This window comes from Hypanus sabinus, chromosome 29 (genome assembly GCF_030144855.1).
Source record: "Hypanus sabinus isolate sHypSab1 chromosome 29, sHypSab1.hap1, whole genome shotgun sequence".
In the NCBI taxonomy this organism is placed as follows: Eukaryota; Metazoa; Chordata; class Chondrichthyes; order Myliobatiformes; family Dasyatidae; genus Hypanus; species Hypanus sabinus.
The window spans coordinates 12511731-12529976 of NC_082734.1; the positions used below are offsets into that span (position 1 = coordinate 12511731).

The window sequence follows — 18246 nt, forward strand, 5'->3', positions numbered from 1 at the left end:
GACGGGAAGAAGTTGGTCTATTTCGAATCTGGACAATGGGAATGGACGGGAAGAAGTTGGTCTATTTCGAATCTGGACAATGGGAATGGACGGGAAGAAGTTGGTCTATTTCGAATCTGGACAATGGGAATGGACGGGAAGAAGTTGGTCTATTTCGAATCTGGACAATGGGAATGGACGGGAAGAAGTTGGTCTATTTCGAATCTGGACAATGGGAATGGACGGGAAGAAGTTGGTCTATTTCGAATCTGGACAATGGGAATGGACGGGAAGAAGTTGGTCTATTTCGAATCTGGACAATGGGAATGGACGGGAAGAAGTTGGTCTATTTCGAATCTGGACAATGGGAATGGACGGGAAGAAGTTGGTCTATTTCGAATCTGGACAATGGGAATGGACGGGAAGAAGTTGGTCTATTTCGAATCTGGACAATGGGAATGGACGGGAAGAAGTTGGTCTATTTCGAATCTGGACAAGGGTAGTGAAAGGAATGGGGTTTCATCCAGATAGATTCTAGGAAATCCTAGTAAAGGGAACAGTTTCATCCAGAGGGATTGAGCACAGTGGGAATTAACAGGATGTGGTTTGATGCGTTGGCATTGTGACAGGGCAGATTTCCGGTGCTGACAACATCTTTCTCCTTACTTGGGGAACTCCGATTCTGCTCGTGCTGACTGGCTCATGGCCCTGATCCAACCGTTCATGTCCTCCTGAGTGTCGGCACTGAAGTAGTACGTCCTCATTCCTGGATGCTCAGCCTGGAGACCGGAGCAAATCACAAGTCAAACCTCCCTCCTACTCGCCGCGCCCCCCGCGTCCCATCGCCACTTCTAGCTTGGAGAGCGGTCGGCTGGGATCAGCTCTCTGCATCGTCTCTGCCCACTGAGTGAAAAATCCTCAGCGAGAAAGAAACAATTCCCACTGGTGGGATCTGCTCTGTGATCCAGGTACCAGTCCAGTAGGAGGCCTCTCCACAGGAGGTCCAAACTCCACCTCCGAGGAGGGTTTCTATGGAATGGGATGGGATGGGATTGGTCCAGCAGGGACCAAAATTGGACTCGTATTGCCACCTGACATGGTGAGCTTGAGAATGAGGTTTGGGCTTATTTCAGCTGCTCTGGGATTCAGGTCTTTGAAATTTGGTTCGGAATGCCGTTGCTTGCTTCTGTAGTTTGCATGATTTGTTTTTTTCCCCTCTTTCTCTCTGCATCGGGGGTTGGTCTTTTAATTGGATTCTTTCGGGTTTCTTGCTTTGTGGCCGCCTGTAAGCGGACAAATCTCAAGGCTGTATAATTTATACATTCTTTGATAATAAATGTACTTTGAGTCTCTTTGAATCCTTTAAACATGGAGCTGGGGGAGGGGAGTGGATCAGAAGGATTCCATGGAATGGGAATGTACGGAAAAGGGATTCTGTACACAAGGAATGATTGGGATTTTTGTAAACCGGGGATGAATGAGGTAGGGGTTGGACAATTTGGATTTGAACAAAGATGGTGAATGAAACTGGATTTTACCGAGAGCATTGGATTCAATCGGTTGGGATTCTGTGGAATGGGAATAAACAAAGTGGGACTTGATCCGTCAGGAATGTGTAAGATCCAGGAAGCAGAAACACAAGTAGCAAGAACTCATCCCTCTCTCTGAGAGATCTAGAATCAGGAGGGGCGTCTCTGAGATGGTTTAAAAGTTGGTGGCGTGAAAGTGATGGGGAGTTTTGGGACCTCCCCCCTCCACTCTCTCCACATCCCCGCAATAGGGGGGATTGTCTCAGATTGGCCCTGGTTACTTGGCCACTTGGTTCCTGGAGGGTGGTGAGTGACGAAGGGACCCGTTTCATCGGCCAGCACCCCATAACCCGGCCAACCACCCATCACCAACCTCATTTCCAAATGCAAACCAAATTCCCAACAGGGCTGAACCTTAAAGGTGAATTTCCGGGTCTTCCGGTCCTGTGGATCAATAGCAGAGATGGTGTAGCTTGGCATGAGGATACTCCCCAAAATGCGTTCCTCTCGACTGTCTGCGGAGTACAAGGGTCAGGGAATCAGCACTTCCGGGTCCTTTCTCAATGCACGCCGACCGTGGGAGCTTGCTGTGCATAGATTGGCCGCTGACTTTCCTGCAAATCCCTCCTCCCCCACCCACCATCTCCCTCAATAGACAATAGACAGTAGGTGCAGGAGTAGGCCATTCGGCCCTTCTAGCCTGCACCGCCATTCACTGTGATCGTGGTTGATCATACACAATCAGTACCCCGTTCCTGCCTTCTCCCCATATCCCTTGACCCCACTATCTATAAGAGCTCTATCTAACTCTCTCTTGAATGCATCCAGAGACTTGGCCTCCAATGCCTTTTGGGGCAGAGCACTCCACATATCCACCACTCTCTGGGTGAAGACGTTTTTCCCTCGCTGGTCTCACCTCTCACCCACCAGCCGGTCCTCCTCCCCCTCCCCTCACATTCTGGCTTCTGCCCCCTTCCGTCCCGGTCCTGATGAAGGCTCTCAGCCTGAAACATCGACTGTTCATTTCCCTCCACAGATGCTGCCCGGCCTGCTGAGTTTTGTGGGTTTGTTGCTCCTGGGAATATCCTCCGGGGCAGTGGATATTCACATTCTGCACGGACAGGACTGCGGTACAGAGTACAACAGGCATGGGACACCTGGCATTTGAGACCCTTCTCCTCCCACTGAATGCATTCAGAGGTACGACATTTAAACAGGCCCTTTGGCCCAATCTCACTGATCCTCACTTTAGTCTCCCCACAGTCCTACCAACCACCCCCCCAACCCAATTCTACCCCTCAACCAGAGCAGCCAATTATCCGCCATTGGGATGCAGGGTGGAAACGTGCAAACTCCACACGGACAGCACCGAAGGTCGGGATTGAACCACGTACCTTGGGCTGTGAGGCCACGGTTGTACCTGCTGCATGGAGGGGAGAAGGGCAGCAAGGATAACCGTCAAGTCTCAGAGCTCTGGCTGACCACGTGGTCAACTCCCGCTGGACATCCCTCGAGGAGGTGAGCTGGCGGTAAGTCGGAGGAGGGAGGATGAGCAGGGAGTGGGCGAGGACAGCAGGCAAGCAGCATTCTTGGGGTTGGGTGGGAGGCAAGGTGTTGGGGGTGGTAAATGAAGGGTGAGGAGCGGCAGGAGGCAAGTGGGGGACAGAGAGGAGCGGGCAGTGAGTGGAGACTGAGAGAAGCAGAGGGTTTAGGTGGCTGGGTTGAGAAAGGGTCCATTGTGTGCATGTGAGTGTGTGTGTGTGTCTCTGTGTGAGTGTGTGTGTGTGTGTGTGTGTGTGTGTGTGTGTGTGTGTGTGTGTGTCTGTGTGTGTGTGTGTGTGTGTGTGTGTCTCTGTGTGAGTGTGCGAATGTGTGTGAGTGTGTGTGTGTGTGTGCGAGTGTGAGTGTATGTCTCTGTGTGTGAGTGTGTGTGTGTGTGTGTGTGCGAGTGGGAGTGAATGTCTCTGTGTGTGAGTGTGTGTGTGCACGAGTGCAAGTGTGTGTGTCTGTGTGTGTGTGAGTGCGAGTGTGAGTGTATGTCTCTGTGTGTGAGTGTGTGTGTGCACGAGTGCAAGTGTGTGTGTCTGTGTGTGTGTGCATGAGTGCGAGTCCGCGCATGCGCATGTGTCTGTGTGCGTGAGTGAGTGTGAGTGCGCGCGCGTGCGTGTGTCTCTGTGTGTGCGTGTGTGTGTGTGTGTCTGTGTGCGTGCGTGCGTGCGTGTGTGTGTGTGTGTGTGTGTGTGTGTGTGTGTGTGTGAGAGTGTGTGTTTGTGCGTGCGTGCGTGTGTGTGTGTGCGTGTGTGTGTGTGTGTGTGTGTGTGTGTGTGTGTGTGTGTGCGTGTGTGTGTGTGTCTGTGTGTGTGCGTGCGTGCGTGCGTGCGTGCGTGTGTGTGTGTGCGTGCGTGTGTGTGTGCGTGTGTGTGTGTGTGTGTGTGTGTGTGTGTCTGTGTGTGTGCGTGCGTGCGTGCGTGCGTGCGTGTGTGTGTGTGCGTGCGTGTGTGTGTGCGTGTGTGTGTGTGTGTGTGTGTGTGTGTGTGTGTGTGTGTGTGTGTGTGTGTGTGAGAGTGTGTGTTTGTGTTCGTCCCCTGCAGGCTTGCACTTACTTGGCTGTTGAACCAGCACCAAGTGACACCAGGTGTAAACCAGCCACCCCAGGTTAAAGAATCCACACAGACGTCCTCCCCTCCTCAAAACTGGAGGGGAAGTCAGTCAACCTCGACCTCGAGGGATGGCCTGAGGACGAGGGGGGCGGGGAGCAGTTTCCAGGTTCAGTTACCTCGATAATAGAAGAGACAGAAATCAGAAAGGACAAACCATCTTCTTTTCCACAGCTTCAGCCCAGAGCTGTCCTGAAATGTTGAGAGAAACAACACGTCTCAGCGGAGAGAGGTCACGTCCTCATCAGCAAGTGGACAAAAACTATCTGAACCCACGTCGACGCTTCCTGGGGTGCAGTCCCACCCTGGGGTGCAATACCTGAGGTGTATTGTAGAGGTGACTCTCCTGGAGGTGTAATCCATGAGTTACAGACTCTCCCCAAGGTGCATTTGCTGAAGCACCAACTTGCTCCGGAGCACAGTCTCTGAGGTAGCAACTCTACCCGGAGTACAGTCCCTGAGACATAGACTCTCCCTAGGTTTCAGTCCCTGGCATAGACTCTCCTCGGTGTACTGAGTCTCCCCGGGGTACGGTTCCCATGGTCGTTGGGGGCCAGTGGTTCTGACCCCGGAATCCCGGAACTCAAGGCTGCACCGGAATGTTTCTTCCACCAGAGGGAGCTGATGCTCCACGTTTGAAATGACCGTGCAGCGCTTCTATTGCCCATCTCCCCTGTGCCGGGGGTCTCAATCACCTGTCGCACTTCGCGCAGGTAGAAGTTGTCCCACCCTGGAATTGCTCCAGCTCTCTGTGCACCCTCCGCGATATCCCGGCCTACACTCCACTCCTGCTCCCTCCCTCACCTCGCGCCCACCCCTTTCCCTCCTCCAGCCGCGCCTCCCCTCGCCCTCTACCTGCTTGTAGAGCCAGCCCCGGATCACGGTGACGGAGTTGGGGTCCCGCCGGATCGCCCGCTCCCTCTTGCCGAAGGTGTGCACTTTCTTCATCGGTCTGATCGGCTGGACGGGACACAAGCAGGGTTCAGAGCCAGGGACCCAGTTAAAGAGGGTCTTCATCAGCCACCCCCCCCACTCCCCGCAAGGGCCATGCTATGGGGCGGGGAAGCCCGAGATCTGTCCCTCAGCTCCAGAGGCTCGTACTCGGCAACTCCAGAAGACATGTCCCCCCGAGGGAGATTGGCACAGTGACTTTTCCCCAGGGGTGGGGAACTATGGGTGGAGAGACAACTTGAGGGACAACTGTATCTTCTCCTTCTGTATCCGGAAGGAGCTGCCGAAGGAATTGGATGCTGGTACATTAACAACACTTAAAAAAGTAACATTGGTGGGACAGGTTCAGACATTAGAGTGGGCGTTCCCAGCCTTTTTCATGTGGGCCCAGGTTGGGAGCTCCTCCTTCAGAGGGTTATGGAAAATGGGACCAGTTTTGGATGGGAATCTTGATCAGTCCAGTCCCGTTGGACCAAAGGGCCTGATCTCCATCTGAATGACTCTATGACAAGGTTGGATGCAGTGGAGGTAGAAATTGGGAAATCTCCTGCAAAACCAGTCACTTGGAATTTCAACGGCAAATCCACCAGGATACTGGAAGAGAGCCAGGCGTGGCTAAATCACCCCGTCCTGTTGGTTAGGGATCTGGAGGAGGGATTATCAGTCGGGGTGGGGGGGGGGAAGAGTGAAGATGGCCAATGAGGTGTGGGTCAAGAGGGGGAAGGGTGGGGAGGATTTGTGGAGGAGGAGAGAGGAAGAGTGCTGCCACTGACCTTTGAGCCCAGAGGGGTGGAGAGGGTGGAGATGTTGCTGATGCTGGAGCCCTGGCTGACTTCACTCTGCGGTCTGTCAGCTACCTCGGACATCTCTGCCATTAGCCTGGAATCAAATCAAATCCCTGTTTAATTATCATGGATACAGCTGAACGAAACAGCATTCCTCTGGGGCCATGGTGCAAAACGTACATAGCACATTCAAAATCATGAGCAAAAAAAACCAGTCATGCAAAAAAAAAACACGTTTAGCCCAAGACCCAGAATGGCATGTCCTGCAAATTAATGGTCGTCTCACCATCACTGTGGGCCCTCTTGCACCTTGCTCTAGACCGAGGACCCGGTTCCTCCCTATCACCGAGGTCCAGCGCCACTCAGAAGGGTGTGTTTGATCCCTGCGATGGGATATCTAAAGAATGGGTCCACAGATCCCAGGTTCAATCCCGGCCTCGGGCGCTATCTGTGCGGCACCCCAGGATTTCCCTGGGTGCTCTGAGTTCCCACTACGTCCCAAGCGCGCGTCGGCCGGTAGGTAAACTGGCCATCGTAACCCGTCCCCCGGTGTGCAGCAGAGGGGTGGGTTCTGTGGGAAGTTGATGGAATGAGGGGAGAGTAACGTGGGATTAGCGTGGGCGGGTGCTGGAAGGTCAGTGAGTTGAAAAGGCTCCTTCTGTGCCGTGTAGCTCCCATCATTATTATGACATGGGCGATCATGGACTATGGGCCGTGATTGTCCTTGGCAGAAGTGCTTTGCCATTGCCTCCTCCGGGCAGTGTGGCCCTGGTCTTCAGAGATGGTCTGTTTGGCGTCAGCGGTCGCATCACTAGGACTTGTGATGTGCACCAGATACCCCTATGACCATCCACCACCTGCTCCCACGGGGTGGTGGGGGGATAAGCGGGTGCTACACCTTGCCAGGGGTGACGGGCAGGCTTGTGGAGGGAAGGAGCACCTCACACCTCCTTTGGCTGAGGCGTGCCTCCACCCCGCCCGTCTATAAATACCCACTTCCCAAACGAGTGGCAACACTAATCAAAAGAAAGGCCGGGAAATTCACTGGCACATTGCTGTTCCTCGGGGCATTCTGCACTTCGTTGTGTTTGTTGGTTTACGCCGATTTCTGAGTGTGTTTTTCATAAAGAAGGATTCCTTTGTAGTGTCACGGAGCGTTCAAACACAGGAACATATCCTTTGACCCATCTAGTCTGGTCTTCTGTCAAGTCCCATCTTCCTGCACCCAGAACATAGTCCTCTCTCATTCATACACTCTGTGCTCACTTTACACCCCATACAATGCATGACAACAGGCAGGTGTGGTCGAAGGGTTCAGTTGTTGTTCAGACCAAACATCAGAGTGGGGGAAAAAGTGATTTAAGTGACTCGGACCATGAGTCCCGATGAAGGGTCTGGGCCCGAAACGTCGACTGTTTACTCTTTTCCACAGATGCTGCCTGGCCGGCTGAGTTCCTCCAGCATCTTGTGTGTGTTGCTTTGGATTTCCGGCATCTGGAGATTTTCTCCTGTTTGTGATTGACCACGGAATGATTGTTGGTGCCAGACAGGGTGTTCTGAGTATTCAGAAACTACAGACGTCTTGGGATTTTCACACACAACAGTCTCCAGAGTTTACAGAGAATAGTGAGAAAAACAAAAAAAAAAAAATCCAATGAGAAGCAGTTCTGGGGGAGAAAACGCCTCGTTAATGAGAGAGGTCAGAGGACAGTAACTCAAATAGCTACACATTATAACAGTGATTGTCAGAAGAGCATCTCGGAACAGAAAACACATCGAACCCTGACGGGAGAACCCTACAAAAACGTAGAGGATACAGTCCAGTCTATCACGGCTAAAGCTCTCCCCACCATTGAGCAGGAGAAATTACAGGAGCCTCTGGACTCACACCACCAGGTTCAGGAACAGTTATTACCCCTCAACCATCAGGATCGTGAACCAAAGGGGATAACTTCACTTGCCCCATCAATGAAATATTCCCTCAACCAATGGACCCACTTTCAAGGACTCTTCATCTCGTTCTCGATATTTATTGCTTATTTATTATTATTATTATTATTATTATTATTTCTTTTTGTATTTTCACTGCTGTCTTTTACACTCTGGTTGAATGTCCAAGCTGGTGAGGTCTTTCATTGACTCTATTACAGTTATTATTTATTCTATTATGGATTTATTGAGTTTGCCCAGAAGAAAATGAACCTCAGGGTTGTATACGGTGACATATACGTACTTTGATAATAAATTTACTTTAAACTTTGAAGAGATCCCCTCGTCCTTCCGAGCTCCAGGAAATAAAGTCCGAACCCATTCAACCTTTAATTCAGGTCCTCCGGTCGTGGAAACATCCTCATAAATTTTCTCTGCCCTCTTTCCAGCTCATTGACATCTTTCCTGTCGGTAGGTGACCAGAACTGCACACAGTGCTTCACATGAGGCCTCACCAACGTCGCACCCGTGGAGGGTGTGGTTCCTCTAGCGCCAAGACTAGAGGGTACAGCCTCAGAATATGTCAATTCAGGACAGAGATGTGGAAGAATTCCTTATGGCCTATACGACTGCAACATTACATCCCAGCTCCTGTACTCCGAGCCCAGATTTATGAAGGCCAATGTGCCAATAGCACTTCTTACGATCATCTCTACTTGTCATGCCACTTTCAAGGATATTATGGACCTGTATTCCCAGATCCCATTCCCTGTGCAAGTCTTATCCTGATTTATCCTCCCAAAGAGGAGCACTTCATAGTTTTCTGCATTCAATTCCATTTGTCATTTTCATCCTATTTTTCCAGCAGGTCCAGATCCTTCTGCAAGTTTTGTCAGCCCTCCCTGTCATCGACTCTGCCCCAGTCTTGGTGTCATCCGCAGACTTGCTAATCCAGTTTGCCACATTTTCATCTATATCATTAATATCCGTGAGGAACGTCAATGGACCCAGGACCCTCAGTCCCGAGGATGCTCCCCGAGTCCTGGCCCATAACACCAGGTGCTCCCTCCGAATTACCCTACAACCAGAATGCCCCCTCAGTACTGCTCTACAAGACCAGGGTGCTCCCTCACGATGCCCTACAACATCGGGGTGCTCCCTCAGTCCTGCCCTACAACCCCAGGAGCTCCCTCACTTCTGCCCTACATCATCAGGGTGCTCCCTCAGCCCTGCCCTACAATCAGGAGCTCCCTCACTTCTGCCCTACATCGTAGGGGTGCTCCCTCACAATTCCCTACAACCCCAGGTGCTCCCTCACTTCTGCCCTACATCGTAGGGGTGCTCCCTCACAATTCCCTACAACCCCAGGTGCTCCCTCACTTCTACCCTACATCATCAGGGTGCTCCCTCAGTCCTGCCCCTGCACCAAGACGTTACTGCACTCATTGCCTCATTTGTTGCTGGGAAGTCTCCACTTTATCTCCCTGGCTGTCTTGAGTGCTTTGTCATCTTCACCCTCCTGCCCGCTGGAAGTGCCGTGGCCTTTAGTCCCGAGTAAAGGTCGAGCTGGTGAGAACAGACAAGTCAGGACCAGTCCTCTCTCGGCCTCTGACCCCAGGAATGGCCAAAGCCTGTGCGCTCTGCAGCGCGAGACAGGCCTCCACAAACTCCTTTTCACCCCTCACCACAGTGGTCAGCAGCTGGTAGGGCTCCGGCCTCGAGGAACAGACTCAACCCTGACCTCCAGGGCTCTCGGTGTGCAGTTTGCACGTTCTCCCCCTGTCCGTGCAGATCGGTAATACCACCTCCTCCTCAATCAACAGAGGCACACCTCAAAGGCGTGTGTCCACTGCCCTACTCTCTCAGTACCCATGGCCGTGTGGCGAAGCATTATCTATGAATCGGCTAATGACACCACTGTTGGTGGCAGATTCTCAGTGACGAGGAGACGACCAGGAGTGAGCCAGATCAGCCACAATAAAAACCTCTCCTTCAACATCGGCCAAACCAGAGACTTCACGAAGGGGAAGTTGGGGAGGACACACCCCAATCCTCTTTGAGGGGGGTGTTTCCACAGAGCCGTGCCCTCACCTGGTCGGAGGTCACACCACCTGCCAGTCAATACTTCACCCCTCCCAACTAATCAATGCACACTTAACCATTGGCGGTTTTAATTGGATTAACCCGTCTAGCACAAGCCGTTGGCCCCCTGGTGAGTCACCTGGGCTGGACCCTCCCGCCCCCTGACCTATAAAGGGTGCTTCATGTGCTTGGCTCGCTCTCTTTTTGCCATTCTCGAGGGACCACCCTGCCTCACTCCAATACAGCGCTGGAGACGTGGTGAGTTGTGTATTCAATAGGGTTGTGGGGGCATTTATTGTTGTCCGTTTAGCAAAGAGCTTTGCCCCCCCACACCGTTTTCCCGTGTATTGTACTGCTGACCCGACTTTTCCCACGCTCGTCTATTCTAAGCGCTTTTGTGCGAATATTGTAGCCGCTTGTGTTGTTCCCAAGTTCTTTTCCCCTTGTAAGTAAACTCCTTATTATTAAAACCGTGTGTTCAGAGCCCTTGCCTTTGAGACCCAAAGAATCGGCCTCATCTCCATCACAACAGGGGGTCACCGGTGGAAAGGGTGAGCCACTTCAAGCACTTGGGCGTCAACATCTCAGAGGATCTATCCTGGGCTCAACACATCGATGGAATCATGAAGAAGGCATGCCCGTGGCTCTAGTTAGGAGTTTGAGGAGATTCACTATGTTGCTGAAGTTCAACTTGGACAGAAGCGTTCTGACTGGTTGCATCTTAGCCTGGTGTGAAGGCTCCGGTGCAGAGGATCGAACGAAGCTACAGAGGGTTTGCAGATTCAGCCAGCCTCGTCATGGGCACAGTCCTCCTCAACATCAAGGACATCCTCAAGAGGCAAAGCCTCAAGAACGGGGTACCTATCATTAATTGTCTCACCATTTGGGGTAAGCCTCTTCACATTCGGAAAGAGACACGGGAGCCTGAAGACCCACACTCAAAGTTCAAAGTACATTTATTATCAAAGTTTGTATATTAGATAAAATCTTGAGATTCGTCTCCTTACAGGCCACAGAACAAAGAACCCATTTAAAACAAAGAAGACCCGCAGGGGAAAAAACAAATTGTGCAAACAATAAAAGACAGCAAGTGACATCCAGAACTGAAGTTCACGAAAGTGAGCCCGCAGCCACGAAGCCGGTCACGGCTGATCCGGGAGCCTGTTCGTCGCGGGCCACAGTCTCAGTGCAGCACAGAGATGAATGAACCTCACGGAGCAGGGAGCCAAACACTGGCTCGTCCCTCTCCTGCGGTCCCGGCACCCTGACCTTCTCAATCTGGCCCGGCACTTAAATTGCCCAATCAGCAGGCCACTCCTCGCTCTCGGACCCAGGCCCTGCCACTTCGAAACGTTCTCGGACTCGGGACCCGTGGCCCCCAATCCAGCCCACACCCGACCTTTCCAATGCAGCCCAACACTCACACCAGTCAAACCTCAGCTTGGTCCAAATTGCTTCTTCCCCTCCGCCATCAGATTTCTGAAAACAGTCCACAACTACTACCACATCATCCCTTTTTTTTAATAAGTTACAAATTTTTATACCTTGACACTGTATTGCTGCCGCAAAACCACAAATTTCACGATAGATGAGATGGTACTAATAAACCTGATTCTGACCACGTGGGTTTGCCCCGGAGGCTCCAATTTCTTCTCAGGCACCTGCAGGTTGGTAGGTTAAGAGGCTGTTGTGAATTGGCCCTCGTGTTGTGCATTAGAATCTGGGGAGAGTTGATGGGAATGTGCAGAGAATTAGAAAGTAGCATAAGTGCAGTGAATCTTGATGGACAGCACAGGACTTGATGGGCTGAAGGGCCTGCTACTATCCACTCACAATCAGTCAGTGTACACTTGCTCCCGTGCGTTTGCTGTGAGCCTCAGGGCAAAAGGACATACCTTTAAGAGTGCCTGGGCCTTTAACAGCATCCGCACCTTAAATTGTTGTCAGAGATGCAATGTGGTCTGCCTTTAACTTCTATCCTGACCTCTCCCAGGGATGAAAAGACAACATTCCCAAGAACCACGTCATCCCATTCCCTTTAACCCCCGATTTGGCTCGAAACCAAATTGAAAGGTCAACCGACGAGAAGACAATGCTCTAACTCAACAGACCGGCCTTTGAGCGGGAAAGGTCAGAGGAGGAAAGGGGCCTTTCCATTGCTTACACAGGACTGGCCGAGAACGATTGACAATGGGTCCGGTGAGCCCCTACAGTCAGCCCTCATCCCAAACCACTGAGGGTCCAGATTCAGCAGGGAAGGAGTTAAAAGCCGGCAGCAGTCACCCTAAGCATGGAGGAAACCCTTTTATTTAACGAGCTGTGATCACAGAGGAGGCCCTGTCTCCTTCCTCCCACCAGTTATTCAGTATTCATTCGGATCTCAGTGCCAAAGCAGAGCCGGACAAAGCAAGCTGCCAGCATGGGGTGTAGGAGGCAGAGATGGAAGAAGAGGAAGGGGGAGGGGAGGAGCGAGGGAGTAACGAAGGGCTGGAGGGAGCTAGCTGGAGGTAAAGGGGGGGAGAGTGATGAGGAGGGGGGACGTGGAGCAGGAGATGGATAGGCTGGGAAGATTAGGGAAGGAGATCTTCCTCTGTCAACATGTCATGTCTTAGCCTGACCATGCTACCCATCATCTTCTGGGGAGCTGCTGAACCAGGATTACCACCCCCACTGTCCACCACCTGATACCCACGTGTTACCACTGCCCAGAGGCCCTCCACTAACTCTGAATTTCACCCTCGACAATTCCTGAGGTCCCAGTACTCCTCCCACCAATCACTTGGTCAGAAGGGAGGGACGAGAGGAAGGATACTGGGAAGAGGGACTGGTAGGTTCAGCAAAGATTTGGTTCTCCAAGCCAGCTAAAGACCTCTCCCACTAAATTCTGGGAGCAAAGATATGGTAGTTGTCAAAAAAAAAAATGGTGGAAATTGGAAGTAAGAACATGTATTGAATAGAATCAAAAAGTTCTGGAAATGTTCAGCAGATCTCTGGAGATACAAGGGACGCTGCAGATGTTACACACACAAAATGCTGGAGGAACTCAGCAAGTCAGGCAGCATCTATGGAGAGGAATAAACCTTTCAGGCCGAGACTCCTCATCCGGTAGATAGTCACTTAGTCTTTCTCCCAGAATTTGAAAGGTATTATTTCTAATCCTGATCAAATGTCATGATCCTGAAAAACATAATGGTTTCCCTCTCTATAGATGCTGCATGACCTGGTGAGAATTTCTAGTATTTTCTGTCTCATTCAATAAGGCAATTGTCCACTTTTATTTGGTCCCCAATCCCTTATCCCACCTGCACCCTGACCCCTAGTTCACTTCAACACCCTCTGCCCTCGCTATTTCTTGCTAACACTTCACACACAGGTATCATACCAGGTCTAGTTCAAAACTTAACCTCATTCCTCCCTCCCCACCTCCTCATTAAGGGAAGCCATTCCTCAGCTCAGGGGGTACCTACAAAATGTGCGGGTTCTCTGCAAGTTACTTCAAAACCCCCACTTTCCCAAATAGAAACACAAGTTTACGGTGTGGGGTTCTCATGATTACTCCCTGTCCTACCCATCCCTCGAGGGGTGCGAACTTATAACTGATGGTCGGGCAAGGGTGATCACTGGCCAAAGGTAGAAGCAGTTGGACGAGACTCATATCATTCAACAGCCCCCTCCGTGGTGAAGATCGGGGGATCTGCCCCTTTTCTGTTGCTTGGGTAGGCTACCTCATTACCTACTATTGTGCATGCCAGTGTTCCCCCCCTCCTATAATCATGTCCGTTCCTTCCACCCCCATTCCTGAGCCGATCTATCTTCAGTTGGGAAGGACGGAGGGTGGGTTTTGGGTGAGTAGCTTGTCAGCACAGGTCACTTGGCTTTGGGTCAAGTGCCCAGTTCCCTCCCACGAGGTACCCTGAAGAAATTCAACATGACATCTGAAAAACCGTGAAGATGTCGCATTGGGGGGAGGGGGGACGCGCCCGCAGGAAACGTTCGAGGGAGAGCCGCGCCACGCGAGGGCGACCCCTGCTGTGCCACAGAGAGCAAGCGGGAGCTGTGAACGGAGAGATGGAACAATCAAAAGACCGGACCAGACACCACGGACACATGTCCACCCCGGTCCCACCAACAGACAGCCCTGAGTGATCGCACAACTCCTACTAGTAGGTACCCTACTGGGAACTCCTCCCTCCCCACCCTGGGCTCGAGCTGTTCGTGTTTCTGCTCACTGGGGAGGCTCCCCTCCCCCTTGAGCCCCATCCACGGCCGAGGAGGCAGGTGGGACCCCGGTGAAAAACCACCTGTCTCCAGAAACATCCCATGCATCAGGAATTGAGAGGTTAAAATAACTCGCTCGCTGGATCTATAAATAAATAACTCAAGTGAACAGAGAATAATCTCATTTCTGGCCGCAGATGATGAGAGACGCCTTGCATGCGGTGTCACTATTCTGTGATATTCAATATTTCCCCCATACTGTGGGCCCAGCTCAGAATCTTGCCATCTCAGTAAGACCAAGGCATCAGTCCCAAATCCCTTCCCCATCATGGAGTCTACCCCCTTCCCCAGGATCATTACTTCTTCCCCCACCATACAACCAATGGACCCTTCCCCCCCATCTCTCTGCCAACCCCACTCACCGTCACCTTCCCCACCCCCTCTCCAACGCCAGTGCCACCCACACCCACCTGGCCAACCCTTCCTGCCCCACACCAAGGTGACCATGACACCCCCCCATACACACCCATGGAGGTTCACCTCCATCAACAACCACCCTCCATCACCAAACCCCCTCCATCACCAACCCCCCTCCATCACCAACCTCACCTCCATCACCAACCCCCCCTCCATCACCAACCTCACCTCCATCACCAACCCCCCTCCATCACCAACCTCACCTCCATCACCAACCCCCCCTCCATCACCAAACCCTCTCCATCACCAACCCCCCCTCCATCACCAAACCCCCTCCATCACCAACCCCCCCTCTCCATCACCAAACCCTCTCCATCACCAACCCCCCCTCCATCACCAACCTCACCTCCATCACCAACCCCCCTCCATCACCAACCCCATTCCATCACCAACCTCACCTCCATCACCAACCCCCCTCCATCACCAAACATCCTCCATCACCAACCTCACCTCCATCACCAAACCCTCTCCATCACCAACCCCCCCTCCATCACCAACCTCACCTCCATCAACATCCACCCTCAATCACCAAACCCCCTCAATCACCAACCCCCCTCCATCACCAACTCCCCTCCATCACCAAACCCTCTCCATCACCAACCCCCCTCCATCACCAAACCCCCTCCATCAACAACCCCCCCTCCATCACCAACCTCACCTCCATCACCAACCCCCCCTCCATCACCAAACCCCCTCCATCACCAACCCCCCTCCATCACCAAACCCCCTCCATCACCAACCTCACCTCCATCACCAAACATCCTCCATCACCAACCTCACCTCCATCACCAACCCCCCTCCATCACCAAACATCCTCCATCACCAACCTCACCTCCATCACCAACCCCCCCTCTCCAACACCAAACCTCCTCCATCACCAACCTCACCTCCATCAACAACCACCCTCAATCACCAAACCCCCTCAATCACCAACCCCCCTCCATCACCAACCCCCCTCCATCACCAACCCCCCCTCCATCACCAACCCCCCCTCCATCACCAAACCCTCTCCATCACCAACCCCCCTTCCATCACCAAACCCCCTCCATCACCAACCCCATTCCATCACCAACCTCACCTCCATCACAACCCCCCCCTCCATCACCAAACCCTCTCTATCACCAACCCCCCCTCCATCACCAAACCCCCTCCATCACCAACCCCATTCCATCACCAACCCCCCTCCATCACCAACCCCATTCCATCACCAACCTCACCTCCATCACCAAACCCTCTCCATCACCAACCCTCCCTCCATCACCAAACCCCCTCCATCACCAACCCCATTCCATCACCAACCTCACCTCCATCACCAACCCCCCCCTCCATATCCAAACCCCGTCCATCACCAACCCCATTCCATCACCAACCTCACCTCCATCACCAACACCCCCTCCATCACCAACACCCCCTCCATCACCAACACCCCCTCCATCACCAACCCCCCCTCCATCACCAAACCCCCTCCATCACCAACCCCATTCCATCACCAACCTCACCTCCATCACCAACCCCCCCATCACCAAACCCCCTCCATCACCAACCCCATTCCATCACCAACCACCCTCCATCACCAACCCCCCCTCCATCACCAACCCCCCTCTCCATCACCAACCCCCCCTCCATCACCAACCCCATTCCATCACCAACCCCATTCCATCACCAACCCCCCCTCTCCATCACCAACCTCCATCAACAACCCCCCTCCATCACCAACCTCCCTCCATCACCAACACCTGACCACAGTCAACGACCCCCATCTTTCCCACCCACTAACCCTTCTCTATAACCCCTCTAAGCCCCTCTACCTTCCCCCTCCCACAGATCTCACAAGCCTTCCTCCTCAGTTGGGAAGGGGGTCATCCACTAGTGCAGTGAGGGTTTTCGGCCAAGAGAGTGTCAGGGCCGAAGGGGCATGACCTTGAATCGGTGAGGGGTGGGGTGGGCGGAGAGGGGTGCCTGTTCTCTGGGGAAGGAGGGGGGTAATTGACAGGTTTGACCCTCCCGGGACTCAGAGGGGCGTCAGCCGAGATCCCTTCAGCCGGGAGAGGAGGCGTTAATCTTCGCCGGCTCTTTTCAGCCCCGCATCCGAGGAGGACGATGTTCGACCCCACCATCAGCAGCCTTCCTCCCCGTCACAGGTAGATGCTAAAGAACCACCCCCCCACCTCTTCCCCCAGCCCGAACCGCCTCCCCCGTCACCCCCGCACCAACCCTCCCTCGCCAGCCGCTTCAGCTCACCGTTCACCGGCCAAGGACGCCGGGGGAGGGCGAGTCTCGGTTCTCGGCGGCGGGTCACAGAGCCTCCGTCCGCTCTGGACACGGGTGGCAGCTGCGGGGCGGATCTGCCCCCACGGGCTGTCTCCTTCAGTCCGGTCTCCTCTCCGCCAATCGCCAACCCATCTCATTTACTCTGCATAACTATTTCAGGAGGAGACAATCCACAGCCACACACATGGCAACTGTACCCTATCCCCAGCTCGCCTGCTAAATATATTATAATTATCCGCTACCTCCCACAATACTTTAACACTCTGAGTTCCACGCCAGCGCAGGCCGCAAGCGACTGACGGCACCCCCGCTCTGAATTCAGTCTGAATTTAAGGAACAAAACGGGCGATCTGATCACTGGCAAAAAAAAGGTAATTTTATTGAGGACATATCCCATCTCCAGCAGAACGTGCCATCACACACTCCCGGGGGAGGCAAACCATGAGTCGGATTCTGTTAAAACTCCCTCACATTCACAGCTAGAAACGCGTTTTAGATGCAGAGTTAAGCTTTTCCCATCAGATACTCCCAGGGTAGGCACAAAGCTCTCAGTCCCCCTCGATGAGGGGTCTCTGCCCCGGAAACGTCGGCTGTGTCTTCCCTCTCCGTGGATGCTGCCCGACCTGCCGAGTTCCTCCAGCATTGTGTGTGTGTGTTGCTCTGGATTTCCAGCATCTGCAGAATCTCTCGTGCTTCCGTCCATCATAATGATCTCGTTCTACCTCAGCGCATCATGCATGATCTGATCTGTACCAACAACATGCAGGGCAAGCTATATCTCGGCACAGAGGGCAGCGAGAGACCAATTTAGGCAACCAATACTTCATCCAGGAGCCACAGGGTAGGTCAGATACAGAGTGCAGCTCCCTCTACACTGCCCCGTCAAATACCCCCACCCAACTAGCACCAGTCGTGTCCAGGGAGACATCACACACATTTTTAAAAACCGAAGTGGTGAAACCAGTCTGTAATAAAATGCTGAAGCACGTTCTAAAAATGGTTTAAAGCAAGAAAAATCGAGTTAGACACAGAGTAAAAGTACTCTTGCACGGTCAGGGTGGTTATCGTATGGATTGTATGGTCACGGTGGTTATCGTATGGATTGTATGGTCAGGGTGGTTATCGTATGCATTGTATGGTCAGGGTGGTTATCGTATGCATTGTATGGTCAGGGTGGTTATCGTATGGATTGTATGGTCACGGTGGTTATCGTATGGATTGTATGGTCAGGGTGGTTATCGTATGCATTGTATGGTCAGGGTGGTTATCGTATGGATTGTATGGTCACGGTGGTTATCGTATGGATTGTATGGTCAGGGTGGTTATCGTATGCATTGTATGGTCAGGGTGGTTATCGTATGGATTGTA

The 18246-nt window shown here is 52.7% G+C and overlaps 1 protein-coding gene across 1 annotated transcript in view; it reads right to left on the bottom strand.

Annotated features, from left to right (window-relative positions):
• LOC132382736 (pleckstrin homology domain-containing family A member 7-like) overlaps positions 1-17067 on the bottom strand; it is a 49557-nt gene extending 32490 nt beyond the window's left edge. Inside the window, exons 1-6 of the mRNA XM_059953186.1 lie at positions 16849-17067; positions 5890-5995; positions 5021-5125; positions 4285-4357; positions 1923-2023; positions 646-758 (exon numbers count right to left, since the gene is read on the bottom strand). Coding sequence (XP_059809169.1) covers positions 646-758; positions 1923-2023; positions 4285-4357; positions 5021-5125; positions 5890-5995; positions 16849-17015 — 665 coding nt within the window. The 5' untranslated portion in view covers positions 17016-17067. The remainder of the gene's footprint in view (positions 1-645; positions 759-1922; positions 2024-4284; positions 4358-5020; positions 5126-5889; positions 5996-16848) is intronic.
• Positions 17068-18246: the final 1179 nt, after the last annotated feature.